An 18,224-nucleotide genomic window follows, 5' to 3' on the forward strand; every position below is an offset into this window, starting at 1 on the left:
GGACCTATTTAACATTCTAGTGGGTAATGTTTTGATTCAGATATCCTGGAAATTGTTCAGAAAGACAGTAATGATGATTTCAATGTCAAGTTTGATTATGGGTCACCTGGGGTCGAAAATAATGTCACATAGCCTAATTATGGAATAACCTTGTAAACACTTTAGAGGCTACAGTTTCGGTCCAAATATCATCTGAAGGGTCCAGTCTTACACTAGCTGGTGTGTACTGGAAATATGGGTCGGTAAAGAAAAACTAGGTCACTCAGCCAAAATAAGGAGAAACCTTGTTTACATACTAGGGGCTATTGTTTCAGTCCAAATATCCTGGACATTGGTCATGAGGATTTCATGGTAAGTTTGAATATGGGTGACCTTTGGTCAAAAAATAGATCACACAGCCCAAATATTGAATACCTTGTTAACATTCAAAGGGTCTTGTTTTCAGTCCAAATATCCTGGAAATAGATGAGAAAGATTTCTAGGTCAAGTTCAAATATGGGTCACTTGGGTTCAAAACTAGGTAGCATAGCCTTTATATGGAAACACCTTTTTAACACTGTAGTGGCTTCTGTTTTGAGTCAAATATCCTGGAAATTAGTCAGAAAGATTGTAATGATGATTTCAAGGTCAAGTTTGAATATGATCACCTGGGGTTAAAAGTAAGGTCACACAGCCTAATTATGAAATATCCTTTTTAACACTTTAGAGGCTACAGTTTTGAGCCAAATATCCTGGAAATTGTCCAAAAAAATGTTTTGATGATCCCTTGGTCAAGTTTGTATATGGGTCATCTGTGGTCAAAAACTAGATCACACAGCCTAAGTATAGAGAACGTTGTAAACACTTGGGGCTACAGTTTCAGACCAAATTTCTTGAAAAGTGGTCGAAAACATTGTTTTGATGATTTCAAGGTCAAGTTCAAATATGGGTTACCTAGGGTCAAATACTAGGTCACACAGCCCCAACACTCTAGGGGAAACTGTTCCAGTCCAAATATCCTGCAATTTGGAACTAAGCCTTCATAATCAGGCGAGCGGTATAAGGGCCGCCATGACCGATCATGTTATTTTATGTTCAGGAAACTTACTCAAAATTAAACGCCTGATTGAATACATTTAATTTTATGTTTTTAGTTAAAAGTTATATTTATATATTAATATTTATTCTGAATATCAAAAATGCAAATGAATGATAAAGGGACATCTAGTAGGATTAGGTAAATATAATTGATGTTGTTAAATATAATTGATGTTGTTTGTTTTTGATGTTGTAGTTTTAAAAAATATATAAGCGCCCGCTTAGTTCAAAGGGGAGACCATCATAGCTATGGGTCGCTGGTTCGATCCTCATTTGAGGCAAATATTTTCAGTGGCAATTGATCTCGGGACATCTAGTCTTATAGTTATTTGTCTCTCATCGCCGATCAGAAATCATAGAACGTAACTTTCAGTAAAATTGGTCAAATCATGAAAGTCTGTTAGGTGAAACTATCTTAGAAATATGATCACAAGTCGTCACCTTGGTGCAATAATAGGTTTTATATATATATATATAATTAAATAGGAGTTATCCCGTTACTGCAGTAAGGTTTAAAGCAGTGTAAAACTAGAAATACGAATAGATTTTATTGGATGAAAGCTTTTTCAGTCGGGCTTAACAAAACAGCATCGATCAATTACTTTATTTTTGACTTGTGCAAATATACACATTTTCTTACACATATAAACAATTTTACAAAACATATAATCATAAATCACAAGATCGGATCTTTAAAATCAATATAGAGAATGAATGTATGTATCTTCTTTTAATGAGGGTTTATCATAAATAGCAGATTTCACTGTCGTATAAGCCAAAGATATGAATTTTTTTGAGCCAATGAAGATCACAATACGGCGGCCAATGAGAACCTAAATGAACAGTTACCTGAGACAATATGAAAAGGAAGTTGCCTTGAAAAGCATTGCTATGCCAGCAAAGGGCTTGCCTTTCAAGTCGTGTGCTTGGGGCTCACACACCCTAGCACACTTCTTTTCGCCTCTGCCACATTTAGAGCCACTTCTCTCGGCTCTAGTAAAGACACCGGCAACTACTCATAAAATTCATATTGTGAGCTATTTTTGTTTTTGTTTTTATGAGCCTATGGACTTAATGGTCCAGTGTAATTAATGGCTTATTTGCCTTCTTTAACAAATCAAAATGCTGGTATGCTCGTCCGTCCGTCCCGTTTAGCAATTTGATATCCAGAGCATAACTTAAGTTCCTTTTGGCCCACATTATTTAAACTTTATAGGATGATTGTCTATATTGAGTAGAAGACCCCTATTGATTTAGGTGTCACAAGATCAAAGGTCAAGGTCAGTCTTACCTTAAAACTGAAAACAGTTTCCGCTCAATAACTTAAGTATTAATCACCCTACAGCTTAAGAATTTTAAAGGATGAACAGCCATGTCCAATACATGACTCCTGTTGATTTTAGGGTCATAAGGTCAGAGTTCAGGGTCACAATGATCTTTAAAGTGAAAATTGTGGTTTCCAGAGCATAACTTAAGTTCCATTTGGCCCACAGAGTTCAAACTTCATAGGATGATTGTCAATATTGTGAGTAGACCCAATTGATGTTTGCGTCACAAGGTCAAAGGTCAAGGTCACTTTTAGCTTAAAACTGAAAATGGTTTTCACTTATTAACTTCAGTATTAATCAACCTACACCTGTAAAATTTTATAGGATGCACAGCCATGTCCAATACATGAACCCTTTTGATTTTAGGGCCATAAGGTCAAAGGTTAGGGTCACAATGACTTTTACTCTGAAAAGTTTCTTCAACATAACACAAGTTCTATTTGGCTTACAGTGTTCAAACGTCATGGGATGATTGCCTATATTGAATAAAAAATCCATATCTATATTGGAGTCACAAGGTCAAAGGTAAATATCAAATGACCTTAATATTGTTAACAGTTTTACTAATGTCAAACTTCATAGGATGATCACTTATATCGAGTACCTTAATTATATTCCCGGAAAAAAAAATGCTTATATTTTGTTAAACCCTTGGCGTCTTTCCGTCATCCTTACTAAAAAAACACTTTTCGGGCATATAATGCTCCGCCTAACGGTGCTCTTGTTTTATATATAAGGATTAATTTAAAAGTGTACTTTTAATGTCAGATTTCAGCGTATTATTGAGTTTAAACATACTAAGCCGGATACAACATGTTGATAACAATTTAAACAATATCTTTAATTTTTAACAGTTCCATGCATATGGTATCTACCAAATGAATATGAAAATATTCAAATTTTGTAAGATATTTTCTTAAAGTAAGGTGTATGTCATACCGAGATAATTTTCATATATAAAAGAATTTAGACATTATTATACAGATACATAATAGAGGTGTTCTCTTTACCACAAAAACAGTTGATAATCCTTTGTTAAAAATATCAGAACAAATATTATATTACTGCAGAATCTGGAAAATCCAAGCCATCATTAAAACAAAACCAACCATTTAAGATTTTATAACCAATTATTCTTACCTTTATTTCCGTCTCAGTCTTCAAAGGCAATGTAAACCCAAATTATGCTTACCCTCAACATTGAAACCAAAAACCTCATAATCTTGACATACTGAAATATATAAAGGATAACGTGCAAGTTCACCATACACAGCAACATTACATGAATTATTTTTTGCATGTCATACCTTTTTGCAAAATTCATTCTTTCATTTCTTTTGATTTAGTAATACCCTTCATTTCAGATTTCAGTAATGAATTAAATTCAATGATAGAACCAGGTAACACTTTAGATTTTAACGTATATATGTAATATATGTTACAATTGATCAATTGTAAATTTAGAGCTATATAAGTTTTGCGGTTAAATTTTAGTTCGTAAATAATGAAATGGTCGACAGTTTTTAAATGCTTGCCTTCATTATGAGAAAAATTCAGTGTATTTTTTACCTCTACGTATTCTAAAAAATGTTTTATCATTATTTACAGGTCAGTCCTATTTTTACAATAATCATACAATAATTATAACCTTCTATTGATATCATCTGGTGTATTTGATAAATTACGGTGCATACCTCTTTGCCATATCTACTCAAAGGTACCCTCTTTGCACATGCACAGTCCATTCTCTGCCGATGGATACCAATCCAAAGAAATTTCATTGTAACGAAGAAAGGACGTATGTCATGTGGTAAAGTAGTATACCACGGAACACTAGAATGTTTTATTTATGGTTTGTTTTGAGCAGAGAATGGCCTGTGCATGTGCAAAGAGGGTACCGTTTTAGTAGATTTCGCAAAGGGGGTACCGATATGGATATGCACCGTGTAAAATCAAAACGATATCATTAATTATGTCTCCCCCACCTCGGGGGGAGACATATTGTTTTTGCCCTGTCCGTCCGTCCGTCCGTCAGTCCGTCCGTCCGTCAGTCAGTCCGTCCGTCAGTCCGTCCGTCCGTCCATTCTTCGTTTCCGGACGATAACTAGAGTTCCTTTTGACCTACAGCTCTCAAACTTCATAGGATGATTGGTCTTATTGAGCAGATGATCCCTATTGTTTTTGGGGTCAGTAGTTCAAAGGTCAAGGTCACAGTGACCGTTGGTCAATTTCTTGTTTCCGGATGATAACTAGAGTTCCTTTTGACCTACAGCCCTCAAACTTCATAGGATGATTGGTCTAATAGAGCTGATGATCCCTATTGTTTTTGGGGTCAGTAGGTCAAAGGTCAAGGTCACACTGACCGTTGGTCAATTTCTCGTTTCCGGATGATAACTAGAGTTCCTTTAGACCTACAGACCTCAAACTTCATAAGATGATTGGTCTTATTGAGCAGATGATCCCTATTGTTTTTGGGGTCAGTAGTTCAAAGGTCAAGGTCACAGTGACCGTTGGTCAATTTCTCGTTTCCGGATGATAACTAGAGTTCCTTTTGACCTATCAGCCCTCAAACTTCATAGGATGATTGGTCTTATAGAGCAGATGATCCCTATTGTTTTTGGGGTCAGTAGGTCAAAGGTCAAGGTCACAGTGACCGTTGGTCAATTTCTCATTTCCGGATGATAACTAGAGTTCCTTTTGACCTACAACCCTCAAACTTCATAGGATGATTGGTCTTATTAATCAAATGATCCCTATTGTTTTAATGGTCAGTAGGTCAAAGGTCAAGGTCACATCGACCGTTGGTTAATTTCTCCTTTCCGGATGATAACTAGAGTTCCTTTAGACCTACAACCCTCAAACTTCATAGGATGATTGGTCTTATTGAGCAGATGATCCCTCTTGTTTATGGGGTCAGTAGGTCAAAGGTTAAGGTCACAGTGACCATTGGTCATTTTCTCCATAGACAGCCTTCATTGAAGTGACTACCGGGTATTTACATTATCTTATCTCCATTTCCATTCCTGTTTCCATTCACAGTTATTCTCAGCAGTGGGGGAGACATGCGCTTTTTTACAAAAGCATCCTCTAGTTTTATATTGTTTTGATTTAATTATAACAAAATTTATATAGAGGATATTTGTTTGTTTGTGTGTAAGATGGTGATTTTTTCATTGAGTGGGCTTTAAAGAACAGTATAGAGATGAAATAAAACTACTTCTTACACAACAAACAAATTTTCTATTTATTTTATACACAAAAACAAGTTAAAACGAAATTTCCTTAATATTAATGTTAATATTAAAATATGTTTTCCCCATTGAGAGCCTCATGTAGTCGAATTTTTCATTAAATAAAAGAAGTCTTGGGCTGAAAAATAAGTTCGACAATCAACGTTAAATGGCGGTAATATTATTCATTTTATTAAAAACATATGAATGATCGCTTGTTTTAATAATAAAAACAAACAATTCTAGTAGGAGAAAAAGTCCAACAATCCATCCATATTTCTGTTACTTACTGCGAATTTATATTAGACCTGGCTTTGTTAAATGTAAGCGGCCGCCATTTTTTAAGTTGTGTATTTCACGTGAGGAAAATTCAGAGGGATATCATTTGGATTTGTTAGTCGTACACCTTTTTAAAAGATGGAAACTTATTTGAGGATTGTAACAGACAATAAATAAGTGTTGACAGAAGTGTAAACATTTTAAAAGCGGCTAGGAAATTAGAAAACTTGGAAATTGTTGAAAGGCTGCCTAACGAACGTTGGGTTGTTTACTTATTCTTTGGGCTGTGGCTGTCATTGCTTTTCAAGTTTTCATAAAGCATACAGCATGTTTTGCATGTGGAAGGAATGTATTATTCTTCGCGAATCATATTTGTGTCCGATTTCTTGTCCTTATAATTGTTAAGCATGCTTCTTTGTCAAAACAGCACAGTCAAAGTGAACCCTATAAAAATTTATTAATATTAAGAAGTTTTAGCACTTAAACATATCAGGTACCGACAAGTATAGTTCCCAAAAATATCTCATGGTCGAAGGGTCTTAAATAAAATCGTTTCAATTTCCCCAGAGTTCTCCTATTACGTTCGTAGTTCATTGAGTTCCGTTAAAGTAAATAGACAGTGCCGCGTGATGTAATTATAATTGAATACACAAACTTTCAGTTTTTTAATAAGTAGAAATGCGCATTTTGGTCAAGGAGTTTACCTAACATTTCGGTGTTAATTTCCAACAAATGGATTTCAAACTAAATTCATTATAATGCGATGCATTTGTAGCCTTTTGCTTTTATCTCTCCTTGTGTGCAAGCAGATGTCAAGCTTAGCTTGTGTTTTATTTTTATTTTATTAATTTATTTATTTATCTAATTTTTATTATTATTATAATTATTATTATTATTATTATTATTATTAATAATTGTATTATTATTATTATTATTGGCAGCACATAAAAATACAAGAGAATGATGAAATATGTAATTTATGTGTCAGGGTTTTATATTTCTTTCTTTTGGCTTTAACTGCGCTTATCAATATTATGTCAGTTATATAGCAGCGGACAAGAAATAATTGCCGACTTTTCCATATGAATCAGAGGTGTAGTACAGATTATTTCATACAGTGTTTATTTGAAAGCGTAATGTATGAATTCTAAGCGCCAGTATGAATTAAGTTACTAGTACAATTCGGTAATATCTCGATGTCACCAACCTGGCAAACACAAAATTGTTATTGCAATTTATTTCTGTAACATCTGATATCTACTTTGCTTTCTCTTACTTTCGGATTAGTCCTAACTTGTTAACTTTTTTGGAGTAACATAAGTCATGTACTGCCCCTTATGGCTTTTAGAGGTTGCTTTTGGGGTTGATGCCATTCGGAACTGCCTCGGCTATTATCTATAATAACCTCGGAAACAATACGGATTGAAAGTAGTTCTACCACGTGGTGTCATATGTAAACAGAAACAGAGATAATGTAAAACGAATGTATAAATTTGACATCCAAAAGTCTGTTTCGGTACACATATGATTGAAAATATACCTGACAACAATTAGTAATTTACATATGCCCATTGATGAACACTTTTAAACAAATCCGACTAAATGTCAACAGGTTGGTGTTTTGCACTTCCGGTTTCCACAACCATAATAATAAATATAGAAATAATGTATTTTTTGCTTTTGTAGCTATGAATTCACTTATTTTAGGTTGACTTTTACAACAAATATTTGAAATAAACTTGTCAACAACTTCCAGCATTAAATTACTATTTGTTAACATGATAAGTTTCTTAGCGTAGGTTAGACCGAAATACCTCATCCGTTCTGTGTATTCATACTATTGTGTTCGAGGTCCTTATCCGAAGACTGACGGAAAGGGCCGAGTAGTTGCGATTGGGGTCGATGCCCACCTTTTAAGCCTGCGTTATCGTAAGAGGCGACTAAATGGGATCGACTTATTTGAGTCTATACATCTCTTTGCTACAGCAGGTGAGGTGGTTTTGACCCTTGTTGCTAACGCAAGAGGTTAGCCCAAATAATCGTTCTTGTTACCCTGCCTTATGACCTTTACTGTGTTGGTGCACCGTTAAACCAAAGGCACAACATGTTCTTTCCACATAAGTTGTTGAACAACATTGGTAATGTTCAGTCTAGATACTAATATTATCTTACTTATTTATAACATTTTATATACAACCACCGGAATTTGTGCCAGTCGTGTTATTGAATAAACCCAAAACCCAAAGAAATGAACAATAAGGATCAAGTCACGGTCGTTATTATGATTGAATTCATGCTAAGTACACAATATTTCCCCACACTACCTTTCAAAATAAAGCAGAGCAAACTGTGAATTTGGTTGACAAAAGATAAATTCACTTTACTGAATGCGCTTGTGATAGCTAGCTCATATTGCTATGCACTTTGATTTTTAGCTCGACTATTCGAAGAATATGAGAGCTATTGTAGTCGCCCCGGCGTCGGCGTCGGCGTCAGCGTCCGCGTCGGCGTCTGCGTTGGTTAAAGTTTTTTGTAAAGTCAAATATCTCAATTATTGCTTGAGATATTCAATTGAAACTTACAATACTTATTTATAGTAACAAGGTACATCAGATTGACAAGTTGGATAACTCTACCTACAATATTGACAGAATTATGCCCCTTTTTAACTTAGAAATTTTGGTTAAAGTTTTTTGTAAAGTCAAATATCTGAATTATTGCTTGAGATATTCAATTGAAACTTACAGTACTTATTTATAGTAACAAGGTACATAAGATTGACAAGTTGGATAACTCTGCCTACAATATTGACAGAATTATGCCCCTTTGAAACTTAGAAATTTTGGTTAAAGTTTTTTTCTAAGGTCAAATATCGTAATTAATGCTAGAGAAATTCAATTGAAATTTACAATTCTTTTTTATAGTAACAATGTACATCATTTTGAAAAATTGCATAACTCTGTCTGCAATATTTGCAGAATTATTTGCCCCTTTGAATCTTAGCAATTTTTGGTTAAAGGTTAAAGGTCTTCAAACATATTTACTTGAACCTTTACACATGTACTTAGGGTCATAATTTGAGGGTCATAATTGTATGTCACTGACCAAGTTCCATAACTCTATCTTGCATTAAGGCTGATTCATATCCCCTTTTCTACTTAGTCTCCTGGTTAATGTTTACATGCAAGTTTTACATATCTCAATAACTATTAAAGATATTTATTTAAAACTTCACTTATGCATTTAGGGTCAGAATTGTAGGTCACTGACAAAGATCCATATAATTCTATCTTGCATTTAGGCTGATTTTTCTTCCCCTTTTTCAACTTAGAAATTCATGTTAAGTTTTGCTTGTAAGCTGTTATCTCCATAACGACTGAAGGGTTTGTGCCTTTTTTGGGACAATTTTATGCATTCATAATAATAAAGCAGTGATTTACTTGATAAAACATCTTAATAACAAGCCTTTATACCTTTTCTGTCAATTTTATGTATTCATAGGTAATTAGTATTATTATACTCAATAAAACACCCTTGTGACATTACCTTCTAAATAGTCAAGGCAATACTGTATAATTAGACTCTCTCTAAGGCCTATAACATGAATTTATAAAAAAAAATTAGCCCTTTTGTGAACTTAGAAAATTTTACATTATTAAGGCTCTTTTACTATCAAGCACTTAGAATAGTCGAGCATGCTGTCCTACTGACAGCTCTTGTTAAATCGGACTGTAAATCGTCCGGTTAGCTATGACTATGAATCGGGAGACAATGGACGGTCACTTACCTTTTGATTGATTATATAATCCTCTCTACTGTCATTTGACCTGTACCTCTGCTTCTCTGATATGTACAGAAATTTACAGTTCCTTTTGAAAGTAATTTCAGCAAGTACTCATATACTTATAGCCTGCCCTGGAACGATATAGTGGTTCTACTTCCTCTGGTGAATTCAAAATGCCTTACTGCCGTTTTACGGTGGGGTTACTACCAAAACCACCACAGCCACCAAATCGAACTGTTTGTGTGTCTCACATTTCGATGTTTACCTAAGCATCGGCCACCATTCAGATAAGCAAAGTACGAATTCTTCCGAAAACAAATAACACCGGTTCCATAGGCTCTATTTGTATTTTTGTTTATTTTGAAAAAAATGATGCCAGTTTTTATTTAAACATTTTACAACTTCTGGGTTTGAACGGTTTAAACTGTTTTCTCTATAACTGATTAAATATTTTATTACTGTTTCGGAGATCTCATTTTCTATTCAATTTTTGATTACTGAGTCGTTTCAAGGACGAAGAACATTGAGGTCTTCTAAGCAAAACTTGTCAAAGTAGTCCTTTTGCTCGCCTGGTTTCCATCCATTGTCGGTAGTCAACATTGAATCAACTTTGTAGATTTTAACGAAACTTACGACATTTATAAGCGGTTTATTGTTAGTGAATTGCATAACCAGTGAAGCTAGGGGTTTAATCAAATCATTAAAATATGTCGACCATACATAAAAACCATGTTCCAGGATCATGTCACTGGAGTATGTCTCGTCCTTAGCTCAGTCATACTCAAAGTGTTAAAATCTAACCGTTTATGGAGGACCGAATTCCGTCGTTGTCTATCGCTAGCTACATCCCCTGTGAATGTTTATTTGTCTTCTATACATATCTTTTAATACCCACTATTTTCCATAGCATTATGTGAAAATTTGTCTGTTAAGCAAATTTCGATGCAACGATGCGTTGTATCTTATTTTTCAAAATTTCAAATAATTATATATGCATACAATGCATTTATCTTAATATTCTTTTATTTATTTTAGCGAAGAAAGGATTAAAGTGGTCACTCCTGAGAGTCCTGGACAAAGAGATCTTCTACCTAAAATTGCAGCCGCTTTTAAGTCTCTACACGATAGCAAGGACATTAGAACGCTACTCTTTTATTATACCGGACACTTTTCCTCCTCTGAAACTGGATTTCTGCTAGATGGCAACAATAGCGTTTTAAATCTGACGGATTTGCAAGCCCACTTCGAGCGATTTTGTGAAAAAAGGAAGGAAACTAAAAGAATTATAGCATTTCTCGATTGCTGTGAACCACCGGTTATTGAAATTAGTCTACCAAAAAGCAAGCAGGTACAAATTTGTCAACTCAATGTCTGTAGACAGAACGAAGTAGCCTACCAGAATAAAGATGGCAGTCTTTTTCGAATGTTATTCGTTCAAGCCTTGACAAGGAAGATTTTCAATATAGATTGTATTATTTATTCAGATGAATGCAAGTATTGTGTAATGTCAGGAGAGTTCATTTCTATAACGAAAATCTTTGACTATATCTCCGATCACATCACAAGCGAAAATAAAGGCAGAAAACCAGCAATTAGTTTGCCGATAGATAGCACCACTGACGAGACCTGTTTCGGATATAACATCGAGTTAGCTGCTGAATTCGAGTTCAAATTTCAGAACAAAAATTTCGAGGAAAATGTAAAAATTGAGATTACGAAAGGAATATATTGCGACATTGACAAGTTGAAATCATGTATTCATCATGCATTATGCGGTAAAATATTTCATACCCAGATTATATTATAATTGTATGTTGCAGTTCATTTCTTAAAATTATAATTATGTTACACAACTAATGCCTGCCCTGGACTCATAAGAAGCTACATCTAAGAAGTCTTATTTTATTTCTAAAGCTCTTTTTGTACATTTGAACTTTCTAGTCTACAGTGTATAGAGCTCAGATATTAACCACATTGCATTATTGAAGCCGTGATGACTTAGGTATCTTTCTCCCTAAAATGAGTCTTTATATAATATTTTCACCACGTGGCATTGTCTTGCAATGAGAAACTTAAACGTGTATAAACCTGAATTCAAATTTTGCCACGCCCGCATCGTTATATAAGCCTAACATTTATTGCGTCATATTTAAAAAAAACTCCATAGCTATGACAAGAACTATTTTGTAGTTTTACAAAAGTATATATCAATTCCTTGTGGTCATAACTGGCCCGGGTCTGAGGTCACCTAATTTATATAAAAAAATTCAGAAACACTAAATTATATCTCCTTTTCTTAAGTTATAATACTATGTAGCTTTAATGAATCAGAGGACTTCTACAGTGGTTTGATAAGTTCCTACTTTGTCATAGGTTACTTTTGTTTCCTTGATTTGGATTGGATCATTATAGCAATATTCTCACCTTATATCATTATGCGCAGAAAAGTAGACGATTTAAAATTCCTCAAAATATATTATGCCCTATATAAGGGTTAAAAATAAGATTACTTGGGTGGACAGAGAGATGCAACTTAACAGGGAGATTAGTTATATATGGAATGTGTTATTTTCTAATAGACTTCTTCAAAATCTTATTATATTTTGGTTACAAAATGTATAAGCTTTGATATAATATCTGCTTCATACCATAGACTGGTCAAGTAATTAGAAGTAAAGACAAAATTTAATGATCTCCGGAAAAAAGACACTATTGCTATCAAATATATATCGCATATATAGGTTTGGATTTGAAAGGGCTTTTATTTCTTTAAAAAACGGCCACTTTGAAACTTTTCACATTGGTTTGTTTGAATTTGAAAAAGCAGTTGATAGGGTGTTTAACTTTGAATTTGATATTATCATTGCATACCAAGTTCTTGTAAAATTTTTAACTTCAATATTGCCCTCATGAACTTTTGGTTTTATTTTGCAGAGAAGAATGACGAAACACTTATGTTCCCTTCAAGTAAGTTTCTGGACACATTATCATTACAAATCTACAATGGACAGCAACATGGAGAAGAATTGCAATATATGGTACAAGTTTCGGCTGCGATGGATAATCAGCAATGTGTTGTTGTCTCAGTAAGGCCAGTTTCAAGAATATTGAAGGGAAGAGTTGTGTTGTTCCCTCCACAAACAGAATTTATTGAGTATCTGAAGGAAAACAAGTTGTTAACAGAGTCGGTAACTATTTGATTATTTGTCTGTAAAATAATTTTATTACAACTCACTGGATTCAAAAGGTGGTGGTGAGCATACAAACAGAAAACAACGGTATCCCAAAATCAGACCTATACTTTGTATACTTTAAACAATTCTCTATAAGGTTTGCTAAATAGGACTTAGCCCGCCTTTTTGGGACTATTTTGTCTTTAAAAATAATTTTTGATGGTTTTTCATAAACCAAATGGTTGGATCTATTTGAAAGTCAACTTTGATTATTTATATCTTAATGGGTTTTCTATCAGATTTACTTTAAAAGTTGGTTTAGATGTTGCTAGAGCTGCTAGATGATGGCTATAATGTATTTGGCAATTCTCTTTACTTGAGAAACAAATATTTGAATCTTTAGCTAATGCTGATATCAGAGCAAAATCGGATATCATTGAAACACATTAAAAAGTTTAAAGGTTTATTAGATATGCTTCGGGTATTTTTATACTCCGTTTTTAGCAACATATCACGCTGTTATTCTAAAATTCAAAACATAAAAAGGTGATGTAATAATCCATTTATTATTAAAAGTAAATTATACAAATGATAAGATAAATTGTCGATAATAAGTCGTTGTTGGTTTTTTAAAAAGATTATTCGTATTTTGATGAATTTCTGTAAATTAATCTTGTGGAGGTGTTTTTTCTTTCAATAAAAATGTAGAAATTGCTTTATGTTATTTGAATGTCATAACTTTTAGAATCAATCTGTAAACATCAACATAATCAAAATTCAAAAGTGTGTCTATAGGCTTCCTTCACAATCGAACTAATATAAATTCTATATAAACCAATCAAAATTCACTCTGAATAATTATCGACTTAAATGATTTTGATGAATAGTTCATATATATTGAATCACAGACAGAATCACCGAGGGACGCTCCTGCAACTGTTACACTGTCAAAAAATCAGCTTGGTACAATTAGTACTAATATCAAGTATGACGACGTTCTCAAAACGATGAGCTCTGATCTAAACGAAGTGTATAAAAAATGGGACAATGTTAAAGTTAGTAATGTTTTCCTCTTTGATTTTTTTCTTGAACTAATAAAAGAATAATTAATATCATTTACAGGACAACACAAAATACTTTGGAATACTAGAAGTAATTAAGATATATCTACGGCAATATTATTTGCAGAGAAAGTGTCATTAGCTTATTTATTAAAACCACATTTAGGTTTCAGAAATTGTTTATTGAAATTGACCATGTATTCAGGCAATGTATATATTTTCTGGAAAGTCTATTTAAGTCCCTTTTTAAACTGTTTTATGCTCTGGTTATACAATTAGTTGAGCCATTGTCCGCGCGCGTGTGTGCGCGCACGTGTGAATGTGACGCGCGTTCTTGAGAGTACGTCTGCATGATTGTTTGATAAAGTATAAACTTTGCATCTGGTCCATATCTTATACATGAATGATGATATTTTAAAATCAATTGTTACACATTTAATTCTTTATATACATAATGTACCACATGCAAACCCAAGTCCGTATGTCAATGTCAAGGCAGAGGTCGGAGCTAAGCCAATTTGTTTTAAACAACTTTCGTGCGGTTTAAGTTCTTGTCCGGTTGCAAAAATCTAGTTCAAAAATAAACTGGTACACATGGCAACTTTATGTAGATTATGTATGTCATCAGTAGGTGAAAGGTTAAGATCGCAGCAGTGGACACAACTTGAGTGGATTTCATATATTTCCTGAAATGCAGTTTATGTTTGTATCTGGCTAATAAATTCTGCTTGCTTGATTTATTTTCAGAATGGTACTCATAATTATTATAAGAGGACGTAAGACACTTATTCCTATATTTGAAATATGTTGGCCACGGGAGGGGATTGAATTTGGTGCATTTTGTCTGGCTTCCATCGTCAGTAAGTGCGTCCGTGCATCCGTCGTCAACTATTTTTACAAACAGCTTCACCTTAGAAACCACTCGGTCAAATTTTATTACATTTTCCTGGGATATTTCTAGCATGAAGCTCTACTGAAATTGTTCACATGGTTTTGATACATTGAACATCTGGGTCAGAAGGGATACAAATAGTCTTTTAAAAATGAAATCTTTATAAACCTTCTCCTCTCAAATTGCACAGCATAAAGCTTAGATATATCATTTATGTAGTTCTACAAAAAATGTTAAAATTTATAGTGAAAACTTTAATAAATCCTACAGAAATAATTATGCTCTATTGTTAAACATACTCAAAACTACTCAATAACATTTATATTTAACATTTTAATATATTCACCGTAATAATACTAAATACATTAATTTATGTTGGTGGTTGAATGTTATACTGCTATTTTTAATTTGATTAAAATCAGATAAAAAATAGATTGGATTAATTAAATAGAAAAAACGTAACTACATTTTTGTCCAAGGTGACTTAAGTTTACACAAACACGCACTTTCGTCATATCGTAATCGAGACCTATTGTAATTAAAGTGTCCTTTCCTGAAAAAATAATGGACACTTTTTGAAAGAAATAATCTCCTAGATGTATTTAAATGTAAAATACTGTATATACTTTATAACAAGTTAAAGTAACTGTCAAATGCACATTAACACTTTTTAAAGAAAGTTGTACCAAAGCACTTTCAGGCTTTTTATTTTAATAAAGTTCTACTAACCAGAAATTTATATCGAATGACCAATTAAATATGTTTTGAACTTATGTTTTGTATCTAATATTGTGGAAATTTAATGTTTCATCCGCTTACTTGAAGATTGATTCCTTCGTAATTCAACTAATCCCTGCTGTGTTTATTTTCTTTTAGACAACAGGGGTAAAAGAACTTAAAATCACTTTTCCTGAGAAGGACAACGGAAGTCACGAATTCATACTTTTGGAGCTGATACGAGAAAGCTAAAGTGACATCACATAGGTAATTGAGAGACCTAAAATGTCATATCGTTGTTTACGTGGCCTTTGTTAACTTAACTTGTTTAGCTGTGGCCATGATGTACTTGTGAACAACTGTTATTCATTTGATGTGCTTTAATATGATCCAAAACCATTAAGGGCCGTTATTAATTTTGGTTTGTTGTGTAATACTTATTCATGCACGACTTTTTACATTAGACTGATGTATTAATTTTGTTTTGTCTCACATACTGAAATATGTGTTTGACATTGACATTTATCGCTGTAAGGTTATGTGTATGTATGTAAATTACCTTGATTAAGTACTCTTTTTCCTAATTTAGTGTCATACATGCAAATAGCTACTATTCTTGTTCCTTCCGAAGTGCTATAATGTAGCTGAATTGCATTTTCACAAACATAGCCTTGGTTTCTAACTGTACTAATTTATATTTATAAAATTATATTTTGAGGGTTTTTTTCTTTTTGGTGTTTTTTTTCTTTTCACTTTTATATTTTTATCTCTATGCAGTCATTGTCAACAGAGGGTATACAGAGAATAAAGTAAGGTTCAATTTTAGTTCGTCAGATTAGTTTCGGATTAAGCAATATGTCTGCAGATGTGTTTAATATTCTCATTTAATTCTGATTTTTGGTATTTTGAATACAGCACTAGAAAAGTTAGTAGTATCATCTGTTAAAATGTTGTTTGTTTTGTGGTATTGTGATTCATTTACCGACAAACCGATACAGTATTTTAAAAGACCAATGGGTAATTTAATTGTTGAGAATCGAATATTGCAACATGTACTACCGGATTTATAAGGAAAAAAATTAATTTAAGCAAAGAAACTTCATGAGCAATGAGAGTTATTTTATTATATTTAACTACATTGTTAAGGGTTTACAAGTATGCTGTATGAAGTATTAGAGATCAATATATTCAAATTATGTAGATGTTACACGAATTTTATATTCTCATCAACTTTTCATATCTTAAGGAATGTTGTGAAACCAAAAAACTATTTTTGCAACAAATAAGGAGAAGATTTGATTATGAAATCAAAAGAATATATGTAGAAGTTAAAGTTATTTACAGTACTAGTATTTGAAATACCTGTAAAATTTGATTATTTTATTTTATACATATTCCAGTAAATTGATTTTCTAATTGTACATAGATGTTTTACTTATAATCATGCTTGTAGTAAGTGCTTTTTCATTTTTGATTCCATGTGTTTTAAGTTGTGTTGAATCATTAAAATAAGTGGAAATTTGTGGATGGGAAACAAAAGTTTTCATCTAGACAAAATGTTGTTGTTTTTTCTGGTCAACATGTTCTAATTGTTTTGGTTAACTGACTTTACTTATTTTATTATCGTAGGCCATTCATTTATATAATGGTTTACCTGTGACAGATGAATTCAAAATCAGAATAATCATCGGTTGAAAAAGCAAATTTTATGATGGAAATAGTACTACTCCATATAAAGGGTTTTTAATTGTGTTCATAAATTGTTATATTTTTTCATGCTGAGATACAGTTACAGGCTGATTTTTTAAGAATTAGACAAAAATGTACACATACATTAAGAAGTGTAAACTAAAAAGGCCATGTTTTAACTTTATTTACAAGTTGATAAATTTTGTTAAACAATTGAACCAATTTTATTGTATGGATATGAAGTATGGGGTTTTGGCAACTTAGATATACATGTACATGTATATGAAAGAATCAATCTGGATGTTTTTAAAACTAACATTAAAGAATAATCCATCAAATAATATATAGATATGTATTAGGTGTTTAACCACTGATCACAGAAACAAAATTTAGCATTGTTGCTTATTGGTGTCAATTACATAATGCTGAATCAAGAAAATCATTCAGCAATTTATATTTCTGTGTTTATTAATCAAAGTGATGATAAGGAATGTTGTGAACCTAAAAACTATTTTCGCAACAAATAAGGAGAAGATTTGATTATGAAATCAAAAGAATATATGTAGAAGTTAAAGTTATTTACAGTACTAGTATTTGAAATACCTGTAAAATTTGATTATTTTATTTTATACATATTCCAGTAAATTGATTTTCTAATTGTACATAGATGTTTTAATTATAATCATGCTTGTAGTAAGTGCTTTTTCATTTTTGATTTCATGTGTTTTAAGTTGTGTTGAATCATTAAAATAAGTGGAAATTTGTGGATGGGAAACAATAGTTTTCATCTAGACACAATGTTTTTTTTTTCTGGTCAACATGTTCTAATTGTTTTGCTTAACTGACTTTACTTATTTTATTGTCGTAGGCCATTCATTTATATAATGGTTTACCTTTGACAGATGAATTCAAAATCAGAATAATAATCGGCTGAAAAAGCAAATTTTATGATGGAAATAGTACTACTCCATATAAAGGGTTTTTAATTGTGTTC

At 32.6% G+C, this 18,224-nt stretch overlaps 1 protein-coding gene across 2 annotated transcripts in view; it reads left to right on the top strand.

Moving 5' to 3' along the window:
* Positions 1 to 15,486, top strand: part of LOC132737592 (uncharacterized) — a 126,563-nt gene extending 111,077 nt beyond the window's left edge. For both annotated transcript variants that reach the window (XM_060724905.1, XM_060724906.1), the window contains exons 15-17: positions 10,734 to 11,473; positions 12,633 to 12,886; positions 13,780 to 15,486. In XM_060724905.1, coding sequence (XP_060580888.1) covers positions 10,734 to 11,473; positions 12,633 to 12,886; positions 13,780 to 13,977 — 1,192 coding nt within the window. In that variant the 3' untranslated portion in view covers positions 13,978 to 15,486. The remainder of the gene's footprint in view (positions 1 to 10,733; positions 11,474 to 12,632; positions 12,887 to 13,779) is intronic.
* Positions 15,487 to 18,224: the final 2,738 nt, after the last annotated feature.

The sequence above is a fragment of the Ruditapes philippinarum genome, unplaced genomic scaffold (assembly GCF_026571515.1).
Source record: "Ruditapes philippinarum isolate M1 unplaced genomic scaffold, ASM2657151v2 ctg3159_1_1_1_1, whole genome shotgun sequence".
NCBI lineage: Eukaryota > Metazoa > Mollusca > Bivalvia > Venerida > Veneridae > Ruditapes > Ruditapes philippinarum.